This window comes from Vollenhovia emeryi, unplaced genomic scaffold (assembly GCF_000949405.1).
Source record: "Vollenhovia emeryi isolate VEMERY1.0 unplaced genomic scaffold, V.emery_V1.0 DF939137.1, whole genome shotgun sequence".
NCBI classification, from domain to species: domain Eukaryota; kingdom Metazoa; phylum Arthropoda; class Insecta; order Hymenoptera; family Formicidae; genus Vollenhovia; species Vollenhovia emeryi.
This window is the reverse complement of record NW_011967229.1, coordinates 1,243,214-1,260,057: the sequence shown is the minus strand read 5'-3', so window position 1 is coordinate 1,260,057 and position 16,844 is coordinate 1,243,214. Positions and strand designations below refer to the sequence as shown.

The 16,844-nt window shown below is 35.9% G+C and overlaps 2 protein-coding genes across 3 annotated transcripts in view; both read right to left on the bottom strand.

The window, feature by feature from the left end:
- The window catches only part of LOC105567463 (probable multidrug resistance-associated protein lethal(2)03659), a 13,951-nt gene extending 12,337 nt beyond the window's left edge, over window positions 1–1,614 (bottom strand). The window contains exon 1 of the mRNA XM_012022357.1: window positions 1,292–1,614. Coding sequence (XP_011877747.1) covers window positions 1,292–1,365 — 74 coding nt within the window. The 5' untranslated portion in view covers window positions 1,366–1,614. The remainder of the gene's footprint in view (window positions 1–1,291) is intronic.
- A 264-nt stretch (window positions 1,615–1,878) lies between these two features.
- LOC105567464 (multidrug resistance-associated protein 4-like) lies at window positions 1,879–16,583 on the bottom strand. 2 transcript variants are annotated; one of them, XM_012022359.1, is made up of 18 exons: window positions 16,343–16,582; window positions 14,205–14,433; window positions 12,647–12,757; window positions 11,625–11,790; window positions 10,985–11,209; window positions 9,366–9,497; window positions 8,856–9,047; window positions 8,402–8,710; window positions 7,738–8,274; window positions 7,068–7,373; window positions 6,643–6,834; window positions 5,771–6,260; window positions 5,243–5,473; window positions 4,825–5,064; window positions 4,309–4,571; window positions 3,808–4,247; window positions 3,369–3,498; window positions 1,879–3,206 (listed from the first exon to the last, which is right to left on the bottom strand). In XM_012022359.1, exons 2-18 carry the CDS (start codon window positions 14,276–14,278, stop codon window positions 2,994–2,996), a joined length of 4,251 nt encoding a protein of 1,416 aa, XP_011877749.1. In that variant the 5' UTR covers window positions 14,279–14,433; window positions 16,343–16,582; the 3' UTR covers window positions 1,879–2,993. The 2 variants fall into 2 exon arrangements, with proteins under 2 accessions (XP_011877749.1, XP_011877750.1); XM_012022360.1 differs by lacking the exon at window positions 8,402–8,710 and having other exon boundaries at window positions 16,343–16,583.
- Between the last annotated feature and the right edge of the window lie 261 nt (window positions 16,584–16,844).

Here is a 16,844-nt window from a genome sequence, read left to right as displayed (position 1 = left end):
GATAATATATGTTTTTCGAGAAATCCAAACTCTAATTGTAAGTAGCTACATTGCGAATGTTTTATACATGTATTTTCCATTTTCATACATGTTTCATAAATTTATAAATTTAATTTAACGGTGCTCGATTAGAAAAATCAAGGCTGCCTTGAGAAAAATAGGAAAAATAAATTTCTCAAGCCATAATGACGATACAACATAATGCATGATGCACGTGTAAGCGCGCGTGCGCATGTGCGCAATAATATTATACATATACATATGTATAGCAACTTAAAAACACTCCAAATTGTACAAATTAGTTAAGTGTGGTAATTATGTTAAATAGTAGCTCATATAAAAAAATGATAAGAAATGACTCCGTGTTTACAGCATGGCTATTTTCTTTAATTGAGAGAGATAAAATGCAGGAAATTTTCCATTTCTCAAAATAAAAGACAAAACTTAAAAAAAGAATGTTTAAAAAGTTTTTCAACTTTTTAAGATATTTACAATGTCTTCACTCCTATCTCCTTCAAAATATATTTAAAACTGAAATTTCGACATAATTGAAGATATCAAGAAAAATTCGCGGACACATTTGCGCGTCATCGCAAAAAAACAGGTACCAGAACTGCTGACCTTGTTGCATCAACCGACAAGCAACATATTTCGATGGAGATACGGATGAATTAATTATAAAACTCCGTAAAAATTATAAATTATAAAGTTCTAGAAAGTTTGAACGGACCATTACAAGATAACAAAATAATTGACGTGAGACAAGCGAAAATGTTCTTTATTTTGGAGAATAAAAAAATAAAAATAAAAATAAAAATTCTATCTTCAAAATATGAAGAGTTTCCCTTTTCTAAGCACTACAATTTCGCTTTCAAGAAGAAAATTCTTCTTTTTTAAGAAAGCTGTTCTTCCTAAAACTAAAAGAAATATTTGCGTCTTTTAGAATATTTCTTTTCTTGCAAAAATCAAAATTTTCGTTGTAAAAAGCAAAAATATTTCATTCTTATTTTTTATTTTCATTTTTTAATTTTTATTATTTTTTATTTTATTCATTTTAATCGATCGAATTGGTTGAGACGCCCTCCTAGCGAGAAGGTTCAAACCCTGACTGAGGTAATATTTTTTCGCAATTTTAGTATGAAATATTTAGACACTAACACCCTGTCACGGCTCTTAATCCTCTATTCCTTCAAATTTGTGTTTATCACATTTGAGCCATACGAATTTTGTTAATTTGTTATTCATTTTATTTTTCCTTTTTTTTACGAACACATTAAGAGTTTTAACGAACCAAAAGAATAGAACACTGAAAATATTCGCAGTCTCCCTGGGGTTTGGCTTCATATCAGTCGTATCCTTTTCCATGTTATCGCACTATTTCATAAAATTTGATGACACTTCAACTAATAAAAAGCAACTGCAAACGATTAGCAGTCTTATTTTTACTTTTTTCCTTTACTTTTGTTTTCTTTATCGTCTCGAGAAACGCTCTACAGTAGTTAGTTCTTTACTGGAACCATCAGTAATTGTGTCCTTACTTTTCATATCAGTTTTAGGCTCCGCCTAGCCTGTTCGTACGTCTTAATTACTACGCTTTACGCAGTGGGTGACCGCAAGAGGAAGGGTAGTGACAGGTAATATTATGGACGCTAGGTTCGAGGTTACTATGACCTTTTATTTGTGGCTCTTACACGCTGGGTGTCGACCACCCTTGAACTTTGTTTGGGTTGCCGCGTCCCGAAAAGTCTTCCGCTTTTGGGCGTTTGATTTCATCTCCGTCGTATCCTTGTTATCGTATCCTTATCCATGTTATCGCACTATCTCACAAACTTTAACGACACTTAAAACTAATAGAAGGCAAATAACCACCATTAGCGCTCTTATTTTCTCTTTTTTATTTTATTTTCTTATTTTTTTCCTCTAACGTCTCGAGGAAACGCACTCCTAATGCTCTCCGATAGACAATACTTTACTGGACTCACCAGTAATTGCATCCTTGGTTTTCATATCGGCGTTACATATTTCTGTAGTACAACGATAACTGTCCTGTAGAAATGCATTAACATAAAGCATTTCTTGTTTTTACGTGACTCTTTCAACATAACGCTTTTTTCTTTTCTTTTAATTTGATTTTTATAATAAAATGTTATTTGTTTCTGAATCGAATAATTTCAACAATTGGTTAAACGTCAACATTATCGAACGAGAAACCATTACAGTGATGTTTAATTTCTCATAATTTTTGTTGTGCAAATACAACAATGCAATTTATATTACTTTTTAAAATATTTTATTACTTCGTGTATACGCAGATTTTTTGTCGTGGCGTATACATATAGCGCTATCAAGAAATGAACAGAATTTATGAGAAATACGTCATATTTTATTTTGATACACTTTGACGAAATATCGAAAAATAGCATTTATTCCTATTCTGTATTTAATTGTAAGATAAATGCAACACATTTACGTGTCATTTAGAGCAATAAATAAAAAGAGAATCGAAATTGGCATGTAAACAGCCGCATCTTACCCTCCATTTATGTCATCTCGTTACACATTGAGTGTTTCTTTTTTTTCTTCCTTTTCTTCGCAAATTTGATCGTACTAATTAGCATAGGACATGTATATACATATAAGTATACACTATACAGACACATATACAGTAAAATATATATGTATATAATTATAAATATATACATTGCTCATTTTTATACGAAAAAGAGTAGCATAAAAACAGTGTCGTAACTAAGAGCTTTGAGGCAACACTTGATTTTGTATTCTCAAATAAAATTACAAAAGTTTTCAGATATTAATACCACGATAGGTGTAATAAAGACATTTTTAGATATTGCTTTCTATATTCCTCTTTAAGGTTTACAATGAAATGCCTACAGACATGAAACACTAGCCTCTAATTGCGCTTTCCGGGTGCTGGTGCCCCTGGCGTGGACCTCGGTTGCTCTGCCCTAGTTACGACACCGAAAAGAAATCTACAAAGCGGACTGTTCGGTGATCGTGGCGTCGCTCTCGCCCTCAGTATTTTGTCCCGACAAATTCAATTCACGATGATCGTTGTTTCTTACGCAAGCCGTTCTCGCCTGTTCCAGAAGACTCTGTGCCATCTGATTGCCCGTCTTTTGCACCATTTGTGAAAAATAGCCATTCGGTTTTTCGTGCAACAGCTCGTAAGGACAACCAAATTCCTGTTGGCACGACAATTTTGATTAATTATAAACAGAATAATTACAAACAAATTCCTTTATAATTACGAAGATACCGACACTTTCCAGTTGCGTTTTCTAAGATCAATATCTTTGCTAACATACATTTTTTAACGCACGCTTCATAAAAATGACGAAACTTACTACAATGGAGCCGTTTTCCATCACAATGATCCGGTCGCTGTCTATAATGGTATTTAAACGATGCGCTATCGTGATGACGGTGCATTCTTTAAAAATGCTCCTTATAGTGTCTTGAATTAAAGCATCGGTGCTAGAAAAAGAATTACAAAAAATTAAATTCACAAATACACGAGGGATCGTTTATGACTGCTATAATAGCATCTCACAAATATGTGAACTAATTTAGTACTATAATAGGACATATTATGTGCTCCACCACGAATAAACTCCATACACTATATGGAGATATTAAATTATTTCAAAAATTAATACTTTACCAATCAACAATTTGAATTATTTATGCGATTGATTATTTGTACTCATTAACAATGAATCGAAACTATATGAACGTTGCCGGGAGAAAGTTGAACAATCCAACTAAAGAATCGTCGGGACTCACTGCGAATCAATATTGGCCGTCGCCTCGTCGAGAACGAGCAAGCGGTTGTTCCTCAGGATCGCTCTGGCCAGACATATGAGCTGCCTCTGGCCGACGCTGAAGTTGTGGCCGCCGTAGAATATATCGTGATCCAGTGCGACATCGTTCAGCTCGACTTGCCGAAGTACGTCCCACAGCTTCATGTCATCGTACTGATTGAACGGGTCCAGATTGTAGCGCAGACTCTCGGAGAAGAGCACCGGTTCCTGCGGTATGATGGAGATCTTGCAGCGTAGCTCGCCCAGGCCTACCGTGCTCGTGTCCCAATCGTCGATCTTAATCTCGCCCTCAAGACCCTCGTTGAATAGGCGGAACAACGCTGAGATCAAAGAGGACTTGCCGGCGCCGGTTCGTCCCACTACCCCAACTTTCCAGCCAGGCTCGATGGATACGTTCAGATTCTGCAAAGCGCAACCACGTGAACAAAGAGTGTCCGTAAATATGAACGATTGGTTTGCTTACTTTCAAAACCGGTGGATCATCTTTGTGATACTTCATGCTGACGTCCTTCAGGACCAATTGCCCCTGAGACGGCCATGTAGGCGGCGGTGGGTTGTCCGAAGTAATGGGCTTCTCCTGGGGAAGATTCGTGTATTGTAGAACTCTTTCCACGGAGGTCATCAGCGACATAGTCTCGGTGGACTGTTTTATGCCGTATTGCAGGCAACCAATTAGGATCAACGATTGCGATATTGCCAAGCCTGCTGTGCTGTCGGCTACACCGCCTGAAGCAGAAAGATCAACGAATGGGCTTGCAATAGCTCGAGGATACCTTGAGATTGTCTAAACACATTTTCCAAGATATAATGCTTATTGCATGCAAAGATAAGAACATGCTAACTGAAGCTTAAATATTAAAAGACGATTCGACTCTACTAATTTATTATAGCTTTCTGTATTTTCACGAAATCTGCCGTAAAATCACAAGGGACACTTAATGCTTAACAACCGAGAACCTTTTGATTAATCATAATTTACCATTTTCATTCAAGAATACTAAGGAGTAGCAAAGCGTGGCGAGGAACAGGCACATGATTAGGTCCGTAAAAACACCGAAGGTTGTCCCGCACGTTATGAAGAGGTACCACGTGCCGCTGTGACGGTCTTGCAGCACGTCGAACTGCTTTCGCATCATCGTCTCGATTCCGGCGCCGCTGCTTCTGATCGTCGGCAGTCCGTTCAGCGTTGCATTCACGTGCGAGAACAACGGACTCTTTGCTGAAGACGTAAACGCAAATATGACAAACTCCTCGAGCATATCCTAGACTACGGATGAAAACTTGAACATCAAGTTTGACGGTGAAGGTCAAACGGAATCTAAAAGTCGAGGGCATACGCCACGCGTATCCCGTCTCACTCCTTTCTAGCGAAGAAAGCTATTCGTTCCAATACTTACTTACGCCTTCGAGACGTTTCACGTTCTGAGCGGTACTCAGGTAGAATTTTGTCATAAAGTAAAATACGACGGCCAGTATCACTATCGCTATTAGCATCCATGGATTAAGTATCGTCTCCATTACCAATATACCGCATACTACACAGCACACTTGGAGAGCCTCTAACATCGCTTTGGGCAGCAACTCGTCCATGGTGCCCATGTCTTTGGAAAATCTGTTTAAAATTCTCCCTGGAACGTAAACGGGTAACGCTGAACAAGGTCGAAGAGAAGTCCGTAAATTGATGTCCGAAGGTCGAAATCGAGGTTCATAGATTCGATAATTTCTGACTTAATAAATATACGATGAAGAACTTTATGCTAATCGCGCTTTATTTAATCATGAAGACTCGTTGCGACCATCCGGCAATGTCGAACTCAGACGAAAATATTGCTTGGTTCTTCAGTCGCTTCAAATACCATAAACTTTTCTAAATCTCTCTCCGTGACAATTTTTTTACCTATATGGATCTCGTGATTGTTCCTCACCGGTAGGATTCGTGTGGAAGAAGGTCATACGCGCCTGCAGCAGATTGGAGAACATGGTGTTGTGCAGATTGCAGCTCGAGTTCATGCAGACCTTCATGTAGAGGAAGCTGCGTAACAGCGTGGTGACAGTGCAGGAAATGATGCAGAACGTGTATACGTATATGGCATCCTCAGTACTGAGCAGACCGTCCGGGTTCAGAGTGAAGATCGACCCAAGGAAACTGTTGTTGTACAAGTATGCGTACTGACTGACATCACTAGTGTTCTCGACGCGCCTGACATCCTCCAAGCTGGTCCAGTACGAGAGCCAGTAATCAGTCCCGGAGGTGGCAACCTGACTGATGATAAAGAGCAGCAGCAGCATGAACAGGGAAAAATAGCTAGCGCCGTGGTGCAGATATTCCTTGTACACTTTGCCGGATATCCGACCATGTGCCATCATCTCAGCTTCCGGGCTATTCTCCGCATAATCCGAATCGTCAATCTCTGACTGTTGCACGATAGAAAAACAATAATTTGATTAATTGGTTTTCGCAATGAACGCATCCCGCTCGAATTAATCGCATTGGGATAAAAAAATACTATGCAAATATTATGTTAATAATATTGATGCATGTTTAAAAATTACTTTTAACTGCTCTCGTTGCAACACGCTACGAGAACTGTTTTTAGTCTGTTTTATTATTTGGTGATTAGCAACTTAGAATTAATTATCTTGAATGCGAAAACATGCCATTTAAATAAGTTTTTTCAATTATCATATCATATTGGGAGTAGACGTTTATTCAACACAGATAAATGCATAAATAATTTCCACGATTTTGTCTTTTAAAGGTTTAATTAAAAATGGTGAGTTATAATAATTATCTTACAACTGTGGAACTTGCGACAGATAATCCAGAAGCACGTCTCATTATCGAGATTCTTTTCATAGACATTTCCGAGGCTCTCCTCATATCCTCTTCCTTTTTCTGCGCTTCGTGACTCAAATTGTCCAACATCCTAATGAAATCTCTATTTGACTGTACCAATTCAGTATAGCTTCCTTGCATCTTCACAAAACCCTTCGGAAACAAAACGAGGATAACTAACCCCCCAACGGATGTAAATCCTGTTTAAAATGCCAAATAGAATGTAGTCAGATTACATGCAATTTAAATGTAAATAAAGAAGAGTCTTATTAATTTTCATTAAAATTGCATGTAGCCTGATCGTATTCTATCATTTTAAACAGGGAAGTTAAAATTTAGTATGAAAATCGACATGCCGATTAAAGAATACTCTATGCGATACTCACTCGATCCAATACGACGATGTAATCGGCGCGTTTTAGAAATTGCAACTGATGTGTTACGAGTATCCTCGTCTTGCCGTGAAGATACTCGCTGATGCACTTCCAGTAGAGATGCCGGCCGACGCGAGAGTCCACCGCGCTCAAGGGATCGTCGAGCAGATACAGATTCGCCTGCCTGTAAACTGCCCTCGCGAGATTGATTCGCGCCCGTTGGCCTCCGGACAGGGATACACCTCTGTCGCCGACCAGCGTCATGTCTCCTTGTGGAAACTGTCGGAAATCTTTCGTCAAGGCGCACACATTTGCCACCTAAAACGTTTACCATTGAACGCAAAGAATGTGAAACATAGGAAATGATAAACAGTTCGAAATTAAAAAATATCAAACAATAAAAAATATCAAAAAATATCAAAAGTCTCTCCCTGAAGAGTTATTTTCTTTAATTGGTAATAAATCAATGACGGTTCACGTCTAATAAATCGAAGCGGACCCAGTAAAAAATGGTTCGTCGAAATTCGACATCGATTGACGAGTCATTTCTCGCTGGGGAAGATGGTGGGAATTGAGAATTGGTGCGAAGTAACGTCGAACTTATTAATATTGATGTACAATGGCAGGGATACATGAATACCGTTCTGCATCTGCAATAACTGTCCTGAATTACGACAATTACCTGAGTATATCTGGCCTTGTCGTAAGGCTGGCCAAACAATATGTTGTCTCTGACAGTGCCGCCGAAGAGCCAGGGCTCCTGGCTGGCATAGGAAATGCGCAGATTTGGATTGCTCATGAAGTAACCGTTGGACATCTTACTCTGAAAGTTATCCTTCGAAGAGTCTTGAATGAGGCTCACGGTACCCGCACCGGGATCCAACTCTTTCAGCAGCAAATGCAGTATGGATGATTTGCCGGAGCCCACGGTACCGACCACGGCGCATAACTGGCCCGGCTTGATGGTCAAGTTGATATTGCACAAAGTCGGTGGCAGTTGGCCGTTGATCCAATTGGCGGAAACGCGCTGAAGCTTCACGCAGACCGGAAGGTCAGGTAATCTCTGAAGCTCAGAAAGCGCCATACTCCCATTTTTCGAGATATACCTGTCTGTTTGATTAACCTCGTCAGTAACTTCGTTTGGATTCTGAGATTCACGCTGTAACTGCGGCGTCTTCTCCGAACGTTCCATGTTTACTTCGTCCATCAGCAGAAGGTCCTGTAGAAATTGAGCTCGCCTTAATTATTGCGTCACACATAGCGTACGAATTATCCGTAAGATATGCGAGACGATGGATTTATAGTTTCTGCAAGAATTTGGAAATAATGGAAATAACGACATGCACCTCCAACCGGCTCATAGACACCATCGCTTCGCCCAACTGTATTAGCGCCTGTGGAAAGTACATCGCGGTAGTAAGTTGAAGCATATTGAAGTACGTCGACATTTCGTAAGTCAGGTCTGCAGTCAGGTTATGCCCTGTTAGAACGAACGTTATTAGGGTGAAGTAAAGGGTCAGCCGCTCGGTGAAGACTATGATGGCCAAATACGCGGCGCGCACGTACGACGAGAATTGGATTTTCTTGATCTCCAGCTGTCTGGTCAACGACACGATCTTGCTGAACGGTTTCTCCCAAGCGTACATCTTCACCACCTGAAACAAGTATCTTGCAATTGTGTTTCACAAAATTGTTTCCTTGGCATCTGACACTCAATCGTTAACGCCTTGTGTCATCACTTCTCTCCAGTTGTAAGAATAAAATAATAAATGATCAAATATCCCAGGTATATTTGATTACCTGTATCCCGGCTACGAGTTCGCTCATCAGCTGCACTCTCCGGTCGGTCTGTGGTGCGATCATGGCTCTGATTCTGCGACTCAGCAAGCTGAAGATTCCTTGAACCACTAGGGCGATAATTAATAGCGACCCGATGCCAACAAGGACCGAATAACCGAGTTTTTCCCACATTATACTTCCAATAATCACGATCTACAAGAAGATACGCGACCAACTTCATTTAGTCTTCCAACAGCAATATAAATATAAAAAAGAAAAAGATCCTAAACGTTCACGGCCAATTACTGAAGCTACAGTATGCGTGGATATATGCAAATGGATACGAATGTATTTATGAATATTTTTATAAATTTAGACTGATTATTAATAGATATATTTACCAATAATCTGAATAACACTAATTAATCTAAGCGATTTGAGTTGAATGAAGGGAGAGATGCTGTTGCCGTTTAATTATCATAGAATAGTCTTGGAATGCACATGAATATTTTTCACGAGATAAAAAATTACCTGAACAGGCATGATCCATATATAATTCACAAACTGTGTTAACTGATCGAAGCGAGTGACGTCATTGCTGAGAAGATTCATGATCTGTCCAGTACCGGTTTGGTTCATGGATGCTCTATTCAACCGCAATAACTGCAAACATTTTGGAAACAATTATAGTAGACCTACTATTATATAATTAAAAAAAATACTCTATTTGGACAGAACAAAATTTTCCATCATTAGCATATACAAATGAATGCTGAAGCCTTTGATATATTTTACTTTTGTGAAATACACAAGTGAAGGACACAATTGAAAAAATTGTTTAATATAATTTTATGAAGCCTTTAAATTTAAGATAATACAGTAAAATATTTTTCCTCTTGTTATTGCTACGAGTAAAAACTGCCTTTTCCCATTTTGTTGGGTTTTTCTCCGATTACGTAGCTCGTTGTATTTTGAAAGAGATAAGTATACATATGTCAGACCGTGATACATATTCGCAGGGTACCAGCACACTTGCTATCGGTTGAAGTCGAAGGACAAGCTTAATGAAGAAGAAGATATCGGCCACGTACGTAAATCGACGTGTATTCATTTATTATTTTTTTTCAACTGTAATAAATATTATACTTGTAACTCTTGATTGCATATTACAAGAGATGTTTTAAAGTTATTACGTGAATTTAAAAAATTGTAAATCTCGACATAAAAGCTTCTAAAGATCAATGCTAAAGATAATTTGTAAGTCGTTTATAATTATGGAGAAAATGAAATGCATATAAATAATATATACAAACATATATATATAATTTATATACATTTAATTTTTATGATATATTTTATTATTTTTAATATATAATAATTATAATAAATGTATACATTTTTTGCTCGTGATTATTATTGGCCTATTGTTGTTGCTCATTTGTTTTTACAAGAAACGAGCTTATCATACCATTATAATTTATAAATATACATATATAAATAATAAAATATATATCATACAAAACTAATTTTCCTCGCTGAATGTTTCGAGCGTTATAAAAATAAAAAATGATCATCATGGTGACCGGTCCTTTACTAATATAACTATTTTATCAGTAACAAAACCTCGCGTGACAGCTATTTTACATTTCGAACGCGTTAAATTTCACATTCTTCCGCAGGGAGCTCGAGAGTGGTCGGTATCAAGCGTATGCAAACGAAGTCAACAAATGTGCGAGATAACGAACTCAGTATGCCCTTACGGAAAAGCACCGAAATAATTATTAGAAAATTACTGTACATCAGTAATTTCTGATAGTTCAATTACTGATATACAGTAATTTTCTAGTAATTATTTCGTTACTTTTTCGTAAGGGTGGCCACTTCTGGCCCTAAAAAGAATTAATTAATTTTTTCGACATCTTAAGACAGTTCTTTTCCCCGGATAATTTAAAAATAGCCATATATGTACGTGTGCTGATAAATTCCTACGTTGATAAATCTTTTAATTTTGTTCCAGCCATTTTGTTTGTTAAACATTATACAGTCATTACTAAATTAGTTAGAGAACACTCGATGCACTTTTTTCCCCAACTTTTCTCTCCCTAGAAAGAATTTAGATCAATTCATAGGCTCGCAAATTAACCCATTACCTTCCGGTAGAGGAGAGAGCTGCAAGAGACGCGTATCCTCATGCCGATCTGCATCGACTGCATCATCGTATGGTGCATTATTAGAACGGAGATGATATTGCAAAGGACCATGCAGGCGATATAAATCAGCACATCGTCCGTCTCTGTCTTATACTTTGATGTCTGAGCGAAGTAATCGATAATCCAACTCTGAAAGATCGGTATTGCGACGCGTACCACATTACACTGAAAGTAGAAACATTGAAATTTTAGGATTTCTGCGAACTCACGAGTCTAATGAGTCTAATCTATCGAATCGAAGAAAAAGAACAAGAATAAGGAAAAAAAGAGAGAGGGTGAGAGAGGGTGAGAGAGGGTGAGAGAGGGTGGAGCCCAAATTAACAATTATTTTCTTCTTTATTATTAGCTTAGTCTAATGAGAAATACATATCTAATGCAAAAAAGTCTTCTAGTGGTCTCTTAATGGGGACATTTTTCTAATATTTCCCTTTATCGCGAAAATAATTAGTGTCATAAATTGTTTGGTAAATATATGGACTTATTTGGACATTGATCGAGTAAATTGCGCATTAGCCCTAATAAAGTATCACAGTTATTAGTATAAAGTTTTATTATTTTTTTTTCAAAATAATTAATATACTTGAATGAATACGAAGGTTCCGATTATGAAATACGGCAACCAAAAAGCATTGACGATCGCTTTGTATAATCTCGGACGGACATCCCTTTTTAAAGGTACTTTCTGCCCGTCTTTACCCACGGTATATTCCAGGTTTTTCAGTTTATCCAGCTCATGATTCCAGCATCTGGATGAAAAAAAAACGTCGGGACATTACAAGTTCGCGCTCTCGAATAATCCCGCTAGAAAAAAGCTAATAAGTTTCGCAATTAAAAAAAGTTTATAGAATCGTTACACGCTGCGAGATTAATATCGTTTGGAGAATATCATAAATTTGGCCGAGTCTTTAATCTAGTGAGATTTCTAACACGCGGATTTATACTTTTATCGTGCGTGAAAAGAGGACTAATTAAATTATTGTCTCATGCTAATGAGTTTTATTAAAGTGAAACGGAATCGATACTAATCTTACAATTAATTAGAGAAAATGCCATTTTTAGTCTGATTGCATCTTAGCTTAATAATATTTTTGTAAAAATTTTGTATTCTTTTTTTCATTTCAGTAAATGCCCCCCGATTATTTGTCGGTCTTAAAACATAACTTTTTATCAGAACAAAAAGCTGTATTTCATTATCGACAAATAATCGATGCGCAATTTACTGAAATGGACAAAGTATATAAAATTTAAATAACGATAAATATAAAATTTACATAGAAATATTACTAGGCTATTAAGATTCGACTGAAAATAACACCTTTTCTACTTTAAATTTTATTAACTTTTTCCCGCGTTTTTCGCTTAAAAAGAGGAAAAATCGTGTTATCGTAAAATAGAATTGATATCAAATAATATAAAAAATGTATTGTAAATTACATAAATTGCATTTATATTTTTAAAATAATTATTGGCTTGCACATTAAAAAATAACTATTCGTTTACTGTATTCTGAATACAGCGAAATTGAGTGTTAAGACTGTTAAGAGCGTTATTGTTACACGTTTGTACGTACGTCCATTTGTCTCCAACATAAGCGGTACTCACTTCTCGAGATGATCAGTCAGTTTTTCAGATTCATCCGCTTTTACTGGACGATAAATATCAGATTCCTCCAGATCACGCTTAATGCCTTTCATAAATAATTCTCGCATCCACCTGTGCACATCGCAAACGATCGGTATATTTTATATTACAACCCAAAGACTATTCTAAAGCAGCGGTTTTTTTCTTTTCCTTTTACTATCAGTGAATACATAACAAAAATACATATATGTATATGACGCGAAAAATCAAAGACTTTATATACGAAATTAAGTATATATGTATTTTACACTAACATGAATTGTCAACCAAATTTTTAAGTTGTTTGTATGTTAATGTACGCAAGTGCTACAAAATATAATAATTTCTTCTATCGATACTAACAGGATTACGTATAATAATTTGGAAAATCAAAGGTTCTACACAAATAGATACTTTGCGGGCGCTTTATACATATACCCAAACAACACGTATGTCTAAAAGACATCTTTAAGACGTCTTTAAGTCGTTTTGTAGACATGCATATCTAAAAGTTTTAAAGACGTCTTAAAGATGTCTTGTAAACATAAGTGCCGTATGGGTATTTTTAAGTGTAAATTTACTTTGGCGGCGTTTTTTTACTAGAAAAATTAAGATGAAGAAATATAGAAAATAAATAAATTCTCTTGAATAAATAATTCTCTCCGTAATGAGAGATACGTAATATAATATGATGCATGCGGTATATGCACGCGTATGTAATTAATATACATACATATAATAATTTGATGCAAAATGACTCATTGTCAGTCATATGGAGGCACAGTTAATTGTAGCAAATGGTAGCTGATATGTAAAATAAAAACTAGAACATGACTCAGCTACATTGCACGTCTTTTAAAAAGCAAGATAACGTTTGTAAATTTTTCTTAGAAATAAAATGTAAAGTTTGAAATGTACAAATAAAATGAATTATAAGATAAAAGCAGCTGACAAGCGAAAATATAATTCATTTTGAAGAGAAGGAAATTATATTCTCAAAATATGAACATCTTTTAATCAATTAGAAAGGATGCCATTTTTAATCGGGCTGGATTTTAGTTGCATAATAATAATAATAATATTGCTGTGTGTATTTTGTTTACTTTACCAATTCAGTAGACTGTGCACATCGATCAATTATCGATCTTAAAACACAGCTGTTCGTTGAAACAGTACTTCCACATACTTATCCATTTTTTATTGACCGATTTTAAGACCGAGAAATAATCGACACGCAATTTGTTAAGTTAGAAAAGTGTATACAAACTTCAAAAATATTATTCTAATTAATTGTAAGCTTCATATCTGCCCTGCTTCACTTAGCACTGAAGATCCCTTCCCTTTCTCAGAGCAATATAATTTCATTTTCAGGAAGAAAATTCTTCTTTCTTTATGAAAACGTTCTTTTTCTAGAAAAGAATGGAATATTTTTGCCTTTTTGAAATACTTCCTTTTTGCAAAAAATCATCGTAAGAAGCAAAGATATTTCATTCTCTCTTCAGTTCCCTTTTTTCCGACTATACTAAAAGACTTAACGAACCAGAAGAATAGAATACTGAAGACATTCGCAGTCTCCCTGGGGTTTGATTTCATCTCCGTCGTATCCTTATCCATGTTATCGCACTATCTCACAAACTTTGACGACACTTTAAATTAACAGAAAACAAACAAAACAGTCAGCATTCTCAGTTTCTTTTTCTTGCTCTGGCTCCGTCTTCTTCGTTCTTTTCCCTGCCGTCGAGGCACGCTTTCCAATAGACAATCCTTTACTGAAACAATCAGTAACCGTGTCGTTACTTTACATATCAGTTCGAGGCATTACTAATATGATGATATACGAGAAACGTCAACGATATCTGCCCTGTACGTTGTATAAATGCAGCTGCATAACGCATTTCTTGTTTTACTTTTCACATATTGTAGTTCATATAATTCTTTCCACGTACGTTTTCTTTCCTTTTAACTTGATTCTTACAGTAAAATTTTATTCGTTTCTGAACATGATTAAATTAATTATCTAATTTTTTTTTTCTTAATTACCAAAGGTCCAAAGAATACTGTCCCGCAAATAAATTTTGCAAATTCCATAAAATAGTACCTGAGATTTTTCAAACCTTAGCATGGCCATATTACCGTCACAGCCCTTTAGTTAATCTTTAGAAGGGGGTTCTATTTTAAAAGCAATTATACAGTTTTTCTTCAAGTAAAATAAGTTATAACTGTATCATTTCTTGTTTCAAATTATGATACTGTTTGGCTCTGTAATAGCTTCTTGTCCACGATAATGTTGATATTTGAACAGTTGTTAAATTAACAACTGTTAAATTAACAACTGTTCAAATAGCATTATCGTGGACAACAAGAAATGATGCAGTTATAATTTATTTTACTTAAGAAAAAACTGTATAATTCTTGTAAATAGACCCCCTTCTAAAGATTAACTAAAGGGCTTTAACGGTAATATGGCCATGCTAAGGTTTGAAAAATCTCAGGTACTATTTTATGGAATTTGCAAAATTTATTTGTGGGACAGTATTCTTTGGACCTTTGGTAACTAAGAAAAAAAATTAGATAATACGTTCAATTTGAACTAAAAAAAAATAGCTTATTTCCAAAAGTCTGCATTTTGGCTATACTAAAAACATATAAAGATAATAAGGCCATCTTTTCTTACCCTACTTTCTTACCCTTCTTACCCTACTGAATTTTTTAACCATTAATCAATGATTACGGCAGCATTTAATAAGAATTACAAAAATTTATAACACAAGAAATAATTTATGTTACCAACTTGTACGATTTCTTAAAAATGCTCTTAAAATCATACTGATTAAAGTAAAAACTAAATTTTAACGTCACGTCTACTAAAAATAACATAGAAAACTACATGTTACGCAATTAAGCTTTTCGTAAAACACGTTCTTACTTGATAATAGTGTGACGCACATAGATAATTTTAAGCAAAATTGAGTAAGTTATCGTTTTTGTTTAAGTTAAGTTAAACTAAACAACACGTGAGAGAAAACGCCAATGCGGGTCACAAGGCAAGATGTAGGTAGCCCAACACTTGTAATTTTTAGAAATGTGAATTCATATACAGTTTCTTTCCACCTTTGTCCTGCGCGCCGATTTTTTTTCGGACATAACGCAGATTTACGATAATAACTCCACCCGTAAAAAAAATCTGCGTTATGTCCGAAAAGAAACCGGCGCGCAGGACAGAGGTGGAAAGAAACGGTATATGAATTCACATTTATAAAAATTACAAGTATTGGGCCTACCTACATCTTGCCTTGTGACCCGTCTTGGCGTTTTCTCTCGTGTGTTGTTAAGTTAAAGTTAACAGTCTTGAAAATTTAACTTAGTCAAGATAATAAGGATAACGTCGACAATTAACTGGCACAATATATTTCGTTTAAAACATACAACGTTTCGACCAGTAATACTGGTCCTTATCAAGTATTAAAAATTCTTAACAACCCATTAGATGTGACAGCAAAAAATCTAAAACATTTGTTCTTTATTTACTGGCGATCCATCTCTTCAAGTTTTAGTCAAGATACAAGTTAAACCATAATACAATTAATTGAATTAAAAGTTAAGTTAATAATAAAAAGAAATTAAAAAGTTAAAAGTGTTAAATTTGTTTTATTTTTACATAAAATTTCAGGGACTTACCTACGTCATCATGTAAATTGCATTTCGCGACTAGCGTTTGGACAATCACTCACACTACACGGAATATGGCCAATTTCATATGCAAACAATTTCACGTGAGTTCGAGAAATAAAACCCCATATAATAGCTGTGTTCCAAAATTCATTACCAGCACTGAAGATATAGTACACGTATAGGGGAGACCGGGTATGGTTGTCACACGGGTACGTTGTCACAAGAACTATAACAGAAAAAAATATCGCGCACAAGCGTCTAGCAATACGTCATAAGAATGCTAGGACACACCACCGTACCCCCCGCAAACCACTAGTTCGCTGCGGCATGGCGTAAAGAGAGGACAGGTAGTGACCTGTTTTGAAGCGCGCAAAGTAAATTTTAGCGACCAACTATTCATCACGTAGGTACGCGATTATTTGTTTAATTTTAAATTCTTATGATTATTTTCGAAGTACATACTGAGTACTATTATAATTTAATGTAAAATTCGTTGATATCTAGACAT